Source organism: Triticum aestivum, chromosome 2B (genome assembly GCF_018294505.1).
Source record: "Triticum aestivum cultivar Chinese Spring chromosome 2B, IWGSC CS RefSeq v2.1, whole genome shotgun sequence".
Classification (NCBI taxonomy): domain Eukaryota; kingdom Viridiplantae; phylum Streptophyta; class Magnoliopsida; order Poales; family Poaceae; genus Triticum; species Triticum aestivum.
The window spans coordinates 697,813,780-697,832,034 of NC_057798.1; the positions used below are offsets into that span (position 1 = coordinate 697,813,780).

Genomic DNA, 18,255 nt, shown 5'->3' on the forward strand with positions numbered 1-18,255 from the left:
AGAATCAAGAGCCACTACACTCTTGAATATTCAGACTCTGTTATTTGGTTCAGGTTAAGCTTGATAAATGCAATTTACTTTTTCGTTCCATCTGACAATTTAGTTGTATTATTGATTTTGGCAATTTTCAGGAATTTTGAGGCGTCTTTGGATTTTAGCTTCCTCAATCATTCTGAATTATTTAATGTTAGTATGAGGTACATGCATGTGTTCCCAAGATTAAACCCGAGAAATGTGTAGTTGACCACTTGGTATGTTTGATTTCTTTAGTATATGCAGCGAAAACCACCATTGGTCATGATCTATTCTAGAGATAGATTATTAGCAGTGCAACATCCCTGTCGGTTCAATCAAATAGTTCAGCCTGGTCGGTTCTTACTAATATTTAAGCCAGCTTCAGTTTTTAGCCTGCTCGGTCATTCTGGATTATTTAGTTTCAGTTTTGGGTGCATGTCTTTCATAGAACAACAAACTGATTTTAGGTGCTAAAATAAACAGTAAACGCTACTTCATCATGTCGACTATTTGTAGAAAGACCATCCCTGTGGAGGAGATCGCGACTATCGATGTGAAGCCGGGGTGGAAGAAGGGCACGAAGAAGATCTTCCTATAAGGAAGGATCCCATTTTTCCGTTGCAGTTATGTGTTTCAAAAGGTTATTCGGATGTAATTTTTATATTAACACTATAGTACTCCACTATAGTCTATGAAGTTATATTTACAGTTTTTTCATTTTTCTCATAAGACGAGGCACCATTTTATTTTAAAATATTTTTCTGAAGTAAAATTTGCGAATAAATTGCATGATGTTTCATGTGTGTGAAACTGTGAATTGCACTTTAGCTAAAAAATTTGAGATAACAAGGTGCGGAGGATATGAATGGTTGTGACTTGTGGTGTTGCCCGGGGAGGCGACGGCGGTGGGGAGCAGCGACACATCGGCGGACAGCAACAAATGTGTAGCGCGCAGCGGCAGCGGCTGCACGTCCACGACGGACGAGCAACAACGCCAAGCAGGTGCAGGTGGGGGTAAGAATAAGTATAACTTGTCATGTTTAACTCATGGCTATCAAAGAGTAAGGATCAGTTGACACTCACTACAGGAAGAATACATGGCCAACAAATAGTAAGGATCACTTGACACTCCCTACAGGAAGAATACTGCTGTGAGGATTATATACATATATGTTCCACTTAGTTTCTCAGTTAGTATTAATTTTCTATCACTTCCCTTTTTTCTTGTAGGCAAGTTTTGAAACTAGACTTTGATGAGAAGTTCATCCGTATATGGGAATTTTACCTTATATGTCCTGCCTCTGGTTTCACGTCATGACCAGTTAGAAAGTACCAGGTACGGATGTATATATGTGTGTGCTCTTTGTATAGGTTTAGCTGCATTATTCCTAGACTAATGGAAGTCATATACTCCCTCTGTTCTTCAAAAAACATCTTCCTGGAAATTGTTTTGTGGTTTCCAGTGCAGACTAAAATTTGAGTTGATATGACTTTCTGCAATTATGTTAATCTCAGCCATAAGACTGAGAGAGATCAGTAGACATCAGAACTTTGAGTAAAAAGTAGTAAATTATAACCTATCTGAACTGTAGAAAGCAAGTTTTCATCGTTTGAGATTGTAAATAACCTAGGATAGAGACTTGACAGGCCACATAATTATTTTACTCTGACATACCGAACCATGAAAAACATTGCCGAGCTTCAACATTTCGGTAAAAGATAACATGAAAAATCGACTACAACTAACCAGATTGTTAAATCCTGATGTGTTTTATGCTGAACTCAAGAAGTGTGAATAAGCAAGAAAGCTTCTGAAGAGATTAGTGCATCATCTCTTACGTAACTGTTACTGCAATTGACTCCTTTCCAAGCACTACTGGTAAGATCTTTCAATAGGTCTTAGAGACATCTCTCTTCTTAAATTTACCGAGATTTTATGTAGTTGCTTTTCCACAAATAAGGTTCATCATGCTCGCTGTTGTATTGTGCAGAAAGGCTGCATTCTATTAATTTCGCATAGTCATTATATTGTGTCATCCTAAAGTTTGAATTCGGAATTTTATACCTGCAAAATTTTACTTCGACTGAGACGTGCGTTGCATGTGCACGCTTACTAGTATGGACCAAAGGCACATGTCAACAGCAAAAGGTTCGGGACATACAAGCTACGAAGCACTGATACGGCAGAAATCTCTGTATCGCCGTCCCGTACGCCACCGATACCCCGATACGCCAGATACGGCTTAGATACGGGTATCCTAGAAGTATCCCTTTTTTGATTTAAAAAGAAAAGAAAAAAATGCCGATACGGCTGTGAAACGCGCGAGACACGGCTGGGACACGCCGAGGCAGCCCCGAGCGAGCCCAATAGCCCACGATGGGTCGACTAAACCTAGTTCTCTCGCACCCTGTCGTCACCACTCACCAGGAAGGGATCGAGGGCGCCACCGCCGCTGCCGCCACAACCATCAGTGGCTCGCCGGCGCCGCCGCCGCCGCCGCCTGGAGTGGCTCGCCGCCGCCGCCACCCCAACTTCCTGGAATCGCATCTCTGACTCTCTTCTGCTCTTCTCCGCCGGCGACACAAGGTAAACACCCGAGCCCAGATGTTGTACTGATGTATGGTTGATCCATTGATGTATGCTTGGGGCTCGTCTACTGCTGGCTTTATGTATCGTTGATCCGTTTATGTAGGCAGTAATAGCACTCTCATAGTCATAGCTCATAGGTGTATACTCTAGTAATAGTTCGATCTGTTCCTGCTAGCTAATGTTGGTTGGATAAAAGTGCTAGTTGATGTTGCTGGCTTGCTGGTTGTTGATGTTTGTGGGGTAAAATTACTTGCTGATATTGCTCTTGCCTCCCATTGCTAGGGAAGAAGATACAAGTATACACCATGTCATCTGCGGGGAGTAGCCATTGAGAACTTTTGCATTATTTGTCTATGGCCATTGAGAATTTAGAATTGAAACTTGTTGGAGGCTGAGAACAAGGAAGTTTATATTCATTTCATCATTTGGTATGCTACTGCTACAAGCCAACTTGTTTACAACCTTTTCAATTTTCATGATTGTCTGTTTCATATTATCAAATGTATTTTCTATTTTGCATACACCATGAGAAATTGAGGAGTGGAGGGCCTGGATGATCATTCAAAAGTGAAAAGAAAGAAGGCATGGAAGCAATCAGGCAATCAGTGAGGCGGTATTTTGATCTCATCTCACATATTCTATTATGTTGGTTTTATTACATGTCATTTTATTATTATCTATATATGCTTGCCGTATCGCCGTATTGCTGTTTCTAGAAATTGCCGTATCCTGTATCGCCGTACCCATATCACCGTATCGGTGTCGCCGTATCGGTGCTACGTAGCATACAAGGACAATGGAAACTCTGTCTCACATACGCATATGGACCAAATGAAAACGGTAGTATTTGAATTTTCAATTCTTCTCTATTTCACACTCTTTGTCAAGTCTCAACTAGAAATTCTCCTTTAGAGAATGGATGAGAACATGAGAATTAGACTGCTGTTTTATTTTGCAACCTTGGCACCACCACAAAGATGCCATTTTTGTAAAGGTAATGCACCGATCAGTGGATTAGTTTGTTGTTTTTTCTGTAGAGTAAATGTTATCTAATCCAGTATGGCACCTAACTAATCATGTCACGGCAATATTATTCTGAGGTTGTTTCATGGGAGATCACAGGAAAACCTTTTCTGCATCGGCCACCACCCAGCTCTCGATCTCGTTCTTGAGCCTAGACTGCAGCGCGAACGTCCCCTTCACGAGGACGACGCACATCCTCTCAAGCACAAGAGCGTTGCCGAACAGCAGCCTGGCCATCATCCTCTGCGTCTCGTCGCCCACGTAGTGCACCATGTTGATCTCCTTCACTCGGTGCCGCAGACACGGCATCGAGAAGCTCGACTCGTCAGGAACCATGGACTCCTCATCAGGAGCTACCAACGAATCATCCGCATCCTTCTCCTTCTCCACGGCGTCATCCTCCTCATCTTCCTCGCTCATGGTCAGGTCCCTGCCCATGGTATCATCTTTGTTTTTCGTGTACACGACATGCTCTTCCATGTAGAGCGACAGGACCTCCAGGTTCGGGGTCTGCTCCAGGATTCTACCCACGGAGACGACGGTGCCGCAGTTCACGAGGGGCCCTTGCAACACGAGCCGCGTCAGAATGGAGGGAAACCTAGGAAGAACCTGCTCTCCAGTCTACGATGGTGCAGGTGGAGGTGCTTGGCATCACTGATTTTTTGCATGAACACCCTAAACCCTGTAACCTCTGCATCCTCGGAGAGCACACTGCAGAAGTCCACGGTGCACGACGGGACTCCCGGCGAGCCGTGTAAGGTCAGGAGCGGCTCGGCAGGCACCATGCCGCAGTAGTCCAGCGACCTCAGCTCCGACGCGTCGATGTCGACAGACTTCATGTTGTGACAGCAGCGAAGGGCGAACCTGCAGAGGCGTTTGTCGAGGACGGATACTCTCTTCAGGCGGTGGACAGCTTCCAGCGTTAGGTCGGTGAGGCGGGGGCAGCCGGAGATCAGCCGCTGGATGCTCCTCCCACCATCGGAATGGGGAGCCGTGATGCTCAGAGTCTCGAGGAGCGGCAGGCTGACGGCCGCCGGCAGTTTCAGCCGGCAATAGGCGACGCATAGCGTCCGTATGACCCTGCAGGTGAAGAGCCTTCTCGGGAGGACATATACCCACCGCCTCCTCAGCTTGGCGAACCTGTCCTCGTCGTCGGTGTTGTCGGTGCCGCTGTCCACCGCCTCGTCCTCTTTCTTATCGCGGAGGAGACAGATCGGGGCGATCTTGAAGCGCAGGTCGAGGTGGAGCTCCTGGTTGCCGTGCCGCAGCACGTAGGAGAGCCACTGGTCGACGTGGACGAAGTTCCAGTGGTGGCACCGGTCGAAGACGAAGCGGAAGCTGCGCAGCGGCACGTGGTGGCCGGCGGTCCGGCGGCGGCAGAGGAGCGCGGAGCAGACGTCGTCGAGGAGCGCCGCGCTGCAGCTCTTCTTCTCGTCCGCCTCGTGGTAGAAGGTGGTCCAGTCGTTGGCGCTGGCGCCCGGGCGCTCCCCGAAGGAGACGGCGTGGACGTTGCAGAAGACGTCGCGCCACCGCCGGGACAGCCCGGCGGCGCGGCCGGCCTCCTTGTTCGGGAGGAAGGAAAGGACGTGGTCCAGCAGGGGGTCTGGGAGGTCGCTCAGGCGGTCTCTGCTCCCCGCCGTGCCCTTCCTTTTCTTTTGCGGCGGCGGCGATGGCGACGGCGAAGCCATGCCGATCCGATATATCCGGCGATTAAGCCGTCGATCTAGGAAAGGTGGCTGCCGTTCGCAACGACTAAGCTAAGGGTTTAAGTGGACCGAATCTCGTGACGTTACCGACTAATCACGCACCGTTCTTTCGGGTTAAGCTTGTTGGCAACCGACTAATATCAGAGCCAGATTTATTGGCAACCGACTAATCACGCGTCGTATTTGATGTTGCAAGATCAGCACTACCTCCAACAAATCCTGGTTACTTTTTTTTGTAATTAGAAATCCTGGTTGCTTTAGCAAGAACATTCGCATACTGTTGAGATCAGCAGGGCTATCCATAATTCTACATCTGCCATGCACAAACAGAACAAAACTGAAAACAAAGCATATATATATATATATCAATTTGACACCTGGTGATTGAAAGGGCAATAGGTGCAGGGAAGCACTAACTGGAAGAGCATAGGCAGTTCGGGATCCGATCGTCGGCACAGAGATACTTTACTCGAGAGAGAAGCAGGACAAAATGGAATTTATCAGTGCTAAAATGATCGAATGGCACGAATTAGTCATCCCCTCCAGTGTGGCTATACCATGATACTTTGATCCCTTGAATTCCAGTGACTACCATTTCTAGGTCTGCCCCAACAGCAGTGTTTTCTGCAATTCCCTCATGCTCCTAAAAGACGAAGAACCCTGAAAGAAACAAGCACTTGAGTTAACTCTATAGCAACAGGAGGTGAACACCTGCATTACATGCATATCGGCAATCCATAGGACATAACTTTGACATAAGCAATCATTTCTCAAAAGAATTTTTTTTTCACTAAGCAATCCTGAAACTAGGGGAGTACACACATACCAGCCCAATCTCCTGGAGAAGCAGTCATGGTCCAGAGACACAGCAAGAGCAAGAGCCACAGCCCTCTCGGGTAAATCCAGCGGGAGAAAGACGCGAAGGTCGTTGTGCATCTGGAAGCACCAATGAAATTTGAGTTTCAAATCAGCTTAACAATCAGGCAGAAGCTTTTAAACTCTCATCAAGGGAGAACACTTACATCTTTAGCGAGACAAAAACCTTTATCTGTGCCTTTTCCAGCATCACCAAACCAAACTTCATACTGGGCAGCACCCGTGCAGGGCCGGCCCTGTGTTTCGGGAGGCCCTAGGCGAACTCGATGCCATGTGTCCCTATGTCCTAAGATCATATATATGTATGCGCGTGCGTGGTACATAAACTTAAACATAATAATTGTTGGACAATGCCATATTACGACAGAAATACTAAAAAGATAGAAAATTGAAAGTAACATGATATGATTACCTCAAATAAGAACCAAATTCAACTGACTCCATCGACAACAATAATACTTAAGTACCCTTCAGTTGTTGAATCTTCAGACAAATGCTTCTTAGGCAATATGGCGGGCTAATGTCCTAATATTATGAAGAAAAAATTATTCAAGGAATTAGAAATTTATACATCGGATGATTTGAATGATTGGAACCCTAGACATGTGCATAGAATGACAAAAAAAAAGGATAATTGAATACATATTATGAAAGATTGAATTCGAAAACTATACATTAAAATTTGGAACTTCGTGAACACTGAAATTAGAGGATGGATCATGGATGAATAGTTGAATACGTTCTAAAAAAAAGAAATTACTGAAATTGGGGTTTGCAGGGATGGATCAGGAACATGGTACGGAGAGTTATGCATGGATACGTATACATACTGCTGTGGGCTGCGCTCACTGCTCACATACATACGTATACGTACTGCTGCGGGCTGCGGCTGCTGGATTGCCGCACGGCGGGCGACGCGCACAGCGTGACCGAGGCGACCACAACGACGAGAGGACGAACAGACGAGCGAGGCGTCCGCGAGATCTTCAATTGATTTGTTTCACAATCGAAACGAGCGGCCCTGCCGTGCGGCGTGCGTGACGCTTCGCTAATCGCTACCTGCTATCTGATGGGCCTACCTCATCTCGTTTTTCTTCTCTCATAGTTTTTTTTCTCACCTATTTTTGCTCGGCTATATTATATATGTGCACTACATCATGGGCCCCTCCCTGGGCTGGGCCCTGGGCCGACGCCCCCCTGCCCATGCCCCAGGGCCGGCCCTGCACCCGTGAAGAGCTGCATTCGGTGAGCATGAAACCAAAGTTATGCTCATCACTCCTTACTCACTAGTACTCGCAATCCAATTCTTTCTACATCGACAATAGCTTAACAAACAGAAAAAAAATAGCAAAAGATAAGGGATGCAAAGTCATGCGCTCAGTTTGTATCACAAGCGCAAAGTTGCCCGCCAAAGTGGACTCATCCTAAAGCAAAATCATATCATTCTCAAGTGGATGTGCATGTCATATACCCCCGTTCCCCGCGCGCAGAAGCAGTGTCAAGCAATAACATCATAGCGCGTATATGCATGGGTCACATCACAGCATGGGGTATCCTCTTAATATAATAAATATAGTAAACTGAAAATTAGTATTTGGTTGTCCAGTCAAGAGGACATTACCTCCAAACCAACTCCCCTAATCTTGCGATCAATTATGGCTACTAAATTATCATCCTCATCAAGCAGGGTAAAGGACCAGCTCCAAAATCCAGGATTCTCCACCACAGCAAACTGCCTATTCCTGATGAACAGAAATGTTGGCAAATTAAAATGTCAGTCAGTATAGCAAGACTAGCGGAAACCAAGAAAATTGACTAAATCAGAGTTAAGGGAAGAAGATCATGTTACCCTAAGTACAAGTCATAATTTCTACGCCAAAGATGCCAACGACTGTGGACTACACCTACCTCCTGGCCAAAGAGAAAGCATAATCACAACCATTGCTGTATATTCATAACAATCAAGTAACAAATATCTATGTACCTTGCCATTCACTTCTGCATAAATGGAGCTGTTGATCCACCTAAAAGGCCGGCGAACCTAAATCCAACAAAAAAAAGAACTTAATCTAATGTATATTGAGCGTATTCACAATGGTACAAAGCAATGGGTAACTGAGATCTTACCGTGAATATCTCATTACCCTTGGCATCAGTAAATTCTGCAATGAATGGTCGCCTTGTCCTAAGTAGCTGAAACATCAGCAAAAAGTATCTGGCAGTCAATTATATTACAAGGCAGTCATTTACATCAAGAGAACAATGAATAAATAAATACGAAAGATAATAAGATACATCCCCACTCAAGAAAAGAAGATAACAAAGACCTTTGCTCATGAGGTTTCATATTTTTCCTTGAGAAGGAATAGTACTAATTTCATGATAGTGTAAAGTTATTTTTTTCGTGTTTGGCTCACCAAAATATTTTAGTCGCCACTAGCTAGCAAGCGTCACAATCCTTCCACTTTCTCATGTTTTGCACAACTAGTTGCTTGCTCACTGTGAGTCTGTGATACATATAACATGTGACTGTACATTTGAGAGGTGCTAAAACTAGTCGGTGATTTAACGCGCTAGTAGTACTAGTAGCATGCCAAAAGTTTCCTTGAGAAGAGGGAAGTGAGAACATATGCAAGAACTAGATACATGGGCAGTTGTGGCCAAATTGCTTAACTCATCGTGACCATTTTTTATGGACTTTAGCCAAAAAAACTTGATCATGAGGTTTTCTAGTACTGGTGGGAGTAAGTTAGATTCTCTAACGTTTATGCCATACCACAGTTAGTACCACGTGGATGGAATACATCGTACATATCAAATTCTGCAGGAGAACTAATCATTTTTCTATCGAAAAAACCTCCATTGAATCGAAACCGAAACAGAGTACAATAATATAGTCATTTCAAAGCATCCCAACAACTAGTCAATATGGTAACATACTTATTCCCCACCAACACCCCTGTCCAGCCCAACAAAAAATAATGTAATGGTCCTCTTATGAAGAAAAAACTTCAGTTATCTGTCGAACTGATGAAACATATGACCAGTACACATGATGCATGGTCCCATGATGATGATTTAGATGGAGAAAAGCAATGCAGGAAGTATAGGAACTACTCACTCCGTTCCTAAATATAAGTCTTTTTAGACATTTCAAATGGACAACAACATACGGATGTATGTAGACATATTTTAGAGTGTAGATTCACTCATTTTGCTCCGTATGTAGTCACTTGTTGGAATCTCTAGAAAAACTTATATTTGGGAACGGAGGGAGTAGTAAAATAGATTGTGTCATACAACAGAATACAGCAGTCAGCAGCATAACTAAAACTGAGAAGTCCAACTATTATGACACAACTAATTTGGCATTTGGAGCAGTGCATTATATGTAAAAGATATCATGTGACCACCAAAAATTCTGATCTCAGAACAAAATCTTCAAAATCAGTATGATGCGATACAAATATAGTTAGAACCAACTGAACGCACAAACGTACCTGCCTAAGGATGACATTACTTTTCTCTCGAATTAAACCCACAGGCTGGCATTGGAAGAACAAACAAGCCAACCGTTACGGCCTAGAAAACGGAGCAAAAATAGTACAGGATAGTACATGAATGGAACCTCTGGTGCAGTCTGGAAAGAGAGACACTCACAGTTTTTCTCCGAGGAGTGCGTGGATCCTTTATGATGTATCTGGACTCCTGAGGTTCAGATGATAATAGTGACAACTGAGTAAGTTGACTGAGAAAAGAAAAATACAGGGAGCAGGACTTGGGGAATTCTCTTGGGCTATGCAGGTGAAGTGGGTTACAGATACATCACCTGCGCATACGCAAACATGATACTTGCCCATTCTACTTTCCTGGTAATGGTTAGTCTGGCCCTTGAGAGCAGAGGCTTCAGTTTGGCCTATAAATATGCACACAGAGAAGCAATCTCGATCATTCCAACAGCTATGTATGTACACATTGATACAGTGAGACAGCTACAGCACTACTGCAGGATGAAGCATCAACCATCAAGTAGACCATTTAACTGACTGGCCAGTATCCTACTATTATCCCCACCAAAATGTTGTACATTTTACACTGTCTTCAGCATTTTCCCCACCAAAAGGTTGTACATCTTACACTTTCTTCAGCATTTCCCCCCACCAAAATATTGCACGACACGATCTTACCACCATTTCCAAGCAAAGGTCTCGATTCCTCGAACTCATCAAGTACGTAGTCTCTTTGATAGACTAGTTGCAACAATTAGACTGCAGCGTCAGACCCAACGGGGCATAGAAAGTTGCGGTGAGAAACTGAGAATCCGCTTGCCTGTACGCGCGCGGAGTCGAGGTCTTGATGCAGGCAGACCCCCGACGGCGCGCCCTCCTCGCCGGCCGTTCCCCCGCCGCTCGCGAGCGCCGCCACATTGGGGTCGACGAACGAGGGAGCGGCGTCACCGGGCGAGACCTTGCCATCGCCCTCGGCCGCGCGCCTCCCCGGCCTCTTCGCGGCGCCCCGCTGCTTCTTCGGCTCTGCGCGCCACAGCCCCCGCAGCCAGGCCCACGACCACGGCCGGGGCGCCCGCCCGCGGCGCCCGCCGCCGGCGCTCGCGAACCCACGGCTGGGGGTGGTCCTCGCCGAGACCCTCCCGGTCGCGACCGCGGCCGCGTGGTTCCAGCTCATCGGAGAGAGGGGGGAGGGGGGAGAAGCGCGGGGGTGGTCGAGCTCACCGGGCGGCGCCGCTGGTAAGGGTTTTTGCCGTTTTGGGCAGCAAAGGTGGTGCGGCGGCCCTCCTACGTGAGCAAAGTTGAAGCATTTTGGGGACTCCCCAAAATGTTCAGAACCCGCTCCGCTCTTTAGATTTTCCTGGACCCGCGCGCAAAATCGCGAAACCAGCTCCGGCCGCACGGATGATAGGCCGGCCTGACTAGATGGGCTTCTGGCCCAGTTCGGTACGAGATAATAAGCACTACGTTTAATGAGGCCCAGTTCTTTTGACTTGATTATGGGGAGAAAATTCAGAAACTCAAAAGAATTGCCGCCGTTGAGTTTTATCCCCCCCCCCCCCCCCCCCCCCCCCCCCCGCCCCCCACCCATCTGCCGGCAGATAACACGCAGGTTTCCGTAACATCTATGGTGCTTCCAGGTCCAGAGAGTGGGCTCGGGTCGGGCATCTTGGCCCTAGTACAGAAAGCTCCAGAAAGGACTACCCCGCTGCAACCGAAGAAGGGGTCAGGCAAGCAGGAGGTGAAGCTGAAAGTCCATAGAATTTATCAAAAAACGATGATGTCATCCTATATTCTCCTCAGTTCAATAATTCAAAATATTCTGTAGCTCAAATCATCAGTCCAATTCGAAATCCATTCCCTCATAGAAACTTTGTCGCGACAAGATCTTCGAAACTAGATCTTATGTTGGTAAGTTTCGATGAATTATTTTCCGGATCAAAAGTTACCATGCCTAAGCTAAGCAAGTTACCATGTCTACAGTGTTTACATTATAATGCAATTTACACAGAAATTATTGGGAGTATGTTTTCAATATATTTTTCTGATCATAGAACCACCAAAGTGCAACTGCCAATGATTAGTGGCAGCTGCAATTGGGCAATGCTATGATCATAGCTGCCCAAAATGCATTCACATTTATCCTACTACTATTCGTAGCATGCACATGCATTGTCCTACTACGATCATGCAAGCATGTAGCAGCTACTATATGATCGTGCACATCATGCACAGACACCGACTAGTAATCTACCAAGAAGACCATAAGCAGTAGTGTGATTGTACCAACAACACCGTAAACAACATTGCCATTCACTAGTAGAAAAATGGTCTAATGTGTAGCTCATTAGTCCCGGTTTGTATTTGAGCCGGCACTAATGTGACCATTAGTGCCGGTTCCAACGGCTAGGCGGGCCGCTCTCAGTAGTACCGGTTCGTGGCGAACCTTTAGCACCGGTTCGTGCCACAAATCAGTACTAAAGAGAGTGGTGGCAGGATGTTGTTAGACTGGGGCCCATCCAGCACCTTTAGTACCGGTTCGTGCCACGAACCGGTAGTAAAGGTCATCCTATGTATAAACCCTTCGTCCAGTTCACTCTGTTCTTCCCCCTTTCCCCTCTCCTTTCTGTTCTTCCCCTCTTCCCTCGAGCTCATCACACATTTTGCTCAAATTTTGTCAAGATTTGAAGGCCCCCATCCATTCAAGTGATCACAAAGGTTAACAACTTTGTCCTTTCATCTCTCATTGCTAGATTAGCTCTTGCAATGCTTTATATAGTGATTACTTTGTGGGTTTTAATAATTTGGGAGGAATTATATGTGGTAGTTTATTTGATTTATATGCAATTTGAGCTTAAAATAACTCTTAGTTTGCATATGTAGGTGTGGTTTACTTAGTGCCTTCCCGTCTGTCGTAACCACTGTCGATCATCCGCACCGACCCGTCGCCGGCACCACCTTGTGGTGAGCCTCTTGTTCTTATCTTTTTATATAAAAAAATCATGTTTGTGTGATTTAGATATATAGTTACTTGTATAATTATCTTACCCGTACGTTGTTTGTTATACATAGTGCCATAGTTTTGATATCCGTCCCCGTCGACCCTCATTCGTGTTATGATTCGGATGTGATATATTCTCTTTTAGAACTACTTGTTGCATTTCGTGTTTATGACAAATTATGCCCATCAAGTTGACATAGATATTTTTATCTAGGAGGTATGTGAATCGGAAATTCCAACCGACCCTATTGTCGAGAGGTTAAATTCAGTTGAAAGAAAAAAAATGAGTATTTGAAAGAAAAATTAAAAAGAATTGAGGGGGAGAAGATGGAATTGGAGTTGCATGTTGCCGATGTCGTCGATGATCACAAGATCAAGATGGAGAAAATGCGGTTGAAGATTAGAAAGATTAAAAAGTATTGCATTGATAGTGAGGCTTGGTATCATTATGTTGTTGGATCAATTGTTACCTTAGTTACGATCTTGATCGCATTTGTTGTTGCATTTGAATGCTTTAGCTAGAGAGTTATTTGTATGTTGCATTTAAGTGTTGTATGAACTTTATGTATGAACTTGTATTAATTTGGTCTATTCGGTGGTGTGTAATGAAGATGAGCCGGCAATGGATGTACGATGACCGATGCTCTCCCCAGTTCGTTGATGGCGTGCATACTTTTCTGATTGTGGCTCAGGCAAACAAGCGTGCGGATGGTTTTATGCCTTGTCCATGTGCTGGCTGTAAGAATGATCATAATTACTCTAACTCAAGAACCATTCACGTCCACCTGTTTGAGTCCGGTTTCATGCCCCACTATAGTGTTTGGACCAAGCACAGAGAAAGAGGGGTTATGATGGAAGACAATGAAGAAGAAGAGGACGACGATAGCTATCTTGGCCATGGGTTCCCTGAATACGATGATACAACAATCGGGGAAGAAGCTGAGCCGGCAATGCGAGAAGAAGTTGAGCCGGCAATGCGGGAAGAAGCTGAAGACGAGGCATCAGATGAGCCCGTTGATGATCTAGGTCGGGAAATTACCGATGCAAAGAGAAACTGTGCAAGTGAAAAGGAGAAGAAGAAGTTGCAGCGCATGTTAGAGGATCACAAGAAATTGTTGTACCTGAATTCCGAAGCTGACAAGAAAAAGTTGGGCACCACACTGTAATTGCTGCAATGGAAGGCAGAGAATGGTATATCTGACAAGGGATTTGGAAAGTTGCTGGTAATGATAAAGAATATGCTTCCAAAGGACAACGAATTGCCCGAGAGTACGTACGAAGCAAAGAAGGATGTCTGCCCTCTAGGGTTAGAGGTGCAGAAGATACATGCATGCCCTAATCACTGCATCCTCTACCGCGGTGAGTACGAGGATTTGAACGCATGCCCGGTATGCGGTGCATTGCGCTATAAGATCAGCCGCGATGACCCTGGTGATGTCGAGGACGAGCGCCCCAAGAAGAAGATTCCTTCCAAGGTGATGTGGTATGCTCCTATAATAAAACGGTTGAAATGTTTGTTCCAAAACAAAGAGCATGCCAAGACGATGTGATGGCACAGAGATGATCGTAAGGAAGACAGAAAGTTGAGAGTACCCGTTTTTTGACGGGTCGCAGTGGAGAAAAATTGAGAGAAAGTACAGGGAGGAGTTTGCAGGTGACCCAAGGAATGTATGGTTTGGTCTAAGCGCAGATGGCATTAATCCTTTTGGGGAGAAGAGCAGCAACCATAGCACCTGGCCTGTGACTCTATGTTTGTATAACCTTCCTCCTTGGTTGTGCATGAAGCGGAAGTTCATTATGATGCCAGTGCTCATCCAAGGCCCTAAGCAACCTGGCAACGGCATTGATGTGTACCTAAGGCCATTAGTTGAAGAACTCTTACAGCTGTGGAATGGAAAAGGTGTACGTGCGTGGGATGAGCACAAATAGGAAGAATTTGACCTAAAGGCATTGTTGTTCGTGACCATCAATGATTGGTCCGCTCTCAGTAACCTTTCAGGACAGACAAACAAGGGATACCGCGGATGCACGCACTGTTTGGATGATACCGACAGTATATATTTGGATAATTATAGGAAGAATGTGTACCTCGGACATCATTAATTTCTTCCGAGCAGGCCTCGTAAGATAGAAAGGCAAGCATTTCAAAGGTGAGGCGGATCCGGACAAAGCCTCGCCACCGTACTGGTGCTGATGTACATGATATGGTGAAGGATTTGAAGGTAATCTTTGGAAAGAGTCCTGGCGGACAACCTATTCCGAATGACGCTTACGGACGCGCACCCATGTGGAAGAAGAAATCTATATTTTGGACCTGCCCTATTGGAAAGACTTAGAGGTCCGGTCCGTAATCGACGTGATGCACGTGACGAAGAATCTTTGCGTGACCCTGCTTGGCTTCTTGGGCGTGTATGGGAAGACAAAAGATACACCGGAGGCACGGGAGGACCAACAACGTATGCACGGAAAAGATGGCATACATCAGGGTCATGCCAGCTACGCTCTTACCAAAGAAGAGAAGGAAATCTTCTTTGAATGCCTGCTCAGTATGAAGGTACCGTCTGGCTTCTCGTCGAATATAAAGGGAATAATAAATATGGCAGAGAAAAAGTTCCAGAACCTAAAGTCTCATGACTGCCACGTGATTATGATGCAACTGCTTCCGGTTGCATTCAGGGGGCTTCTACCGGAAAACGTTCGATTAGACATTGTGAAGCTATGTGCATTCCTCAATGCAATCTCTCAGAAGGTAATCGATCCAGAAATCATACCAAGGTTACAGAATGATTTGGTGCAATGTCTTGTCAGTTTCGAGTTGGTGTTCCCACCGTCCTTCTTCAACATCATGACGCACGTCCTAGTTCACCTATGCGAAGATATTAACATTTTGGGTCCTGTATTTCTACACAATATGTTCCCCTTTGAGAGGTTCATGGGAGTCTTAAAGAAATATGTTCATAACCGTGCTAGGCCATAAGGAAGCATCTCAAAGGGCCATGAAAATGAGGAGGTCATTGAGTTTGGTATTGATTTTATTCCTAACCTTAAGCCGATTGGTGTTCCTGAATCGCGGCATAAGGGCAGACTGGATGGAAAAGGCACGCTAGGAGGGGATCAAATAATATGTATGGACGGGCATTCTCTCACTCAAGTACACTACACAGTTCTATAGAATTCCGCCTTGGTGGCTTCGTATATGGAGGAACACAAGAATTTTCTATGCTCCAAATACCCGGAGCAGTCTGACGACTGGATTACACGTGAACAAACGAGGACTTTCACCGGTTGGTTGCAGACACGTGCCATGCATGACAGCGATATTGAAGATGACATGTACTTGCTGTCCTAGTTACCATCTTCGAATATAATGACTTTCAAAGGGTACGAGATAAATGGCAAGCGAATGCATCATACGACGAGCCAAAGCGCCACATAGTTCTTTCAGGGAAAAGAAACATCGTGGGAGTGGATGACAAGATAGACATGTCAGAAGATTATGAAAAGTTTGATGAAATTGCTCCATTCACAGTGAATATTGACCCGAGCATCCAGTTAAATGATGAAGATTGTCCATGGTTACGGCGCAAAGGGACACATGTGAAGAAAAAGTTCCACACCCGAAGATCCCACTCTGGGTTGTGATAGGCTTCACCGTCATCACTTTCTTCTCTAGTGACTTTCCGGACTTATATATCTGGAAAGTGCCGCTTCGAACAAACCGGAGGGAATCTTTGTAATAGTTAGGGTACTTATGTGTTTTGGCATTTGAAACGCGAAGAAATTTTATGTGCAAACAAATTCTTTCATGCATTTACGGCAAAAACTAGATGCACTTCGTCTACAAATTAGTTTGTCAAATAATTCAAATTTGAAAACTATTGGCACTAACAGAAAGTTTGTAATTTTTTGTACCTAAAGAAAAAATATTCACAAAGAAATTCTTAATACAGCAAAAAAACAACTCAGAAATAAATAAATGAAAATAAATAAAGAAGAAAAGAAAAAACTAAATAAAAAAACCCACCTACTAGGCCACAGTGGCCTGCATACGACTAGAAACCCAACCTGTAGTTGGGCCAGGATGCAGGCCCGCAAGGCCCAATAGGCCCACACGGCAGAGCGGCAGTGTTAGATCCAAAATCCTCCTATAGAGAGGAGTTCAAGAGAGCTGCCGCACCGGGTATCGGTGTCAAAACTGGCGGATCTCGGGTAGGGGATTCCGAACTGTGCGTCTAAGGCTAATAGTAACAGGAGGTTGGGGACACGGTTTTTACCCAGGTTCGGGCCCTCTCGACGGAGGTAATACCCTACTTCCTGCTTGATTGATCTTGATGATATGAGTATTACAAGGGTTGATCTACCACGAGATCATAGAGGCTAAACCCTAGGAGCTAGCCTATGATTATGATTGTTTTTGTCCTACGGACTAAACCCTCTGGTTTATATAGACACCGAAGGGGGCTAGGGTTACACAGAGTCAGTTATAGAGAAGGAGATCTACATATCCGAATCACCAAGCTTGCCTTCCACGCAAAGGAGAGTCCCATCCGGACACGGGACAAAGTCTTCAATCTTGTATCTTCATAGTCCAACAGTCCGGCCAAAGTATATAGTCCGGCTGTCCGGATACCCCCTAATCCAGGACTCCCTTAGTAGCCCCTGAACTAGGCTTCAATGACGATGAGTCCGGCGCACAGATTGTCTTCGGCATTGCAAGGCGGGTTCCTCCTCTGAATACTCCATAGAAGATTTTGAACACAAGTATCGTGTCCGACTCTGCAAAACAAATTCCACATACCACCGTAGAGAGAACAATATTCCACAAATCAAATCTGCTAACAACTTTGGTAGAATGATATCACGCCACGACCCGGTTATTATGCAAATCGTTTCTCACAACCTTCCGCCGCACATATCGCAAGGCGGTTTTACCGGCACGTCTTGTCGAAGCAGAAATCATGTCCCCTAATTACGGGATTCTCATCAATACGGGTGTGGGTAACCCAACCGTGCCATTAATCATGGCGTTTGGAGAATAAGCAAATTTACCAGGCAAGTGGGGAGGCACAGGATCCCCGCTGCCTTTATAAGGGGATAAGAACTCCCTTTTCACCCACGCCCTCTTCTTCCTCTGCCCATTCATTCCCTTTCGCTCGAGCCCTAGCGCCCAAGCGTCCGTCCTCTCCGCCCAAAAAGGCTTTCCGAACATGTCCGGATCCGGAGCAGGAGGCAAGTGGATGGCCTCTACCGTCCGAGAGAAGGATATCAAAAGGCTTCGTGGGGCCGGGTACCTGGCCAAGAGAATTGGCCACCGCCTTCCAACGGTGGGACTGATCATCCCCACTCCAGAGCCCCACGAGAGGGTGGTATTCCTCCCTCATTTTGTCCATGGGCTAGGGTTTCCCCTTCACCCATTTGTTCGCGGCGTCATGCATTATTACGGGATTGATTTTTACGATCTATCCCCAAATTCCTTCCTCAACATCTCGACATTCATCGTCGTGTGTGAGGCCTTTCTCCGCATCACGCCACACTTTG

General features: G+C 45.5%; 1 protein-coding gene and 1 long non-coding RNA gene across 2 annotated transcripts; both read right to left on the reverse strand.

Moving 5' to 3' along the window:
* Positions 1-5,856: 5,856 nt before the first annotated feature.
* LOC123046782 (uncharacterized) lies at positions 5,857-6,489 on the reverse strand. The gene is made up of 3 exons (XR_006422600.1): positions 6,357-6,489; positions 6,161-6,270; positions 5,857-5,994 (listed from the first exon to the last, which is right to left on the reverse strand). It is a non-coding gene; the product is annotated as an uncharacterized lncRNA (long non-coding RNA).
* Positions 6,490-7,496: 1,007 nt separating this feature from the next.
* Positions 7,497-10,153, reverse strand: LOC123039410 (phospholipid scramblase family protein C343.06c-like). Its single transcript, XM_044462596.1, has 8 exons — positions 10,040-10,153; positions 9,871-9,918; positions 9,711-9,755; positions 8,338-8,403; positions 8,195-8,251; positions 8,060-8,121; positions 7,832-7,952; positions 7,497-7,520 (listed from the first exon to the last, which is right to left on the reverse strand). The coding sequence occupies exons 1-8, from the start codon at positions 10,055-10,057 to the stop codon at positions 7,497-7,499; spliced, it is 441 nt and encodes a 146-aa protein (XP_044318531.1). The 5' UTR covers positions 10,058-10,153.
* Between the last annotated feature and the right edge of the window lie 8,102 nt (positions 10,154-18,255).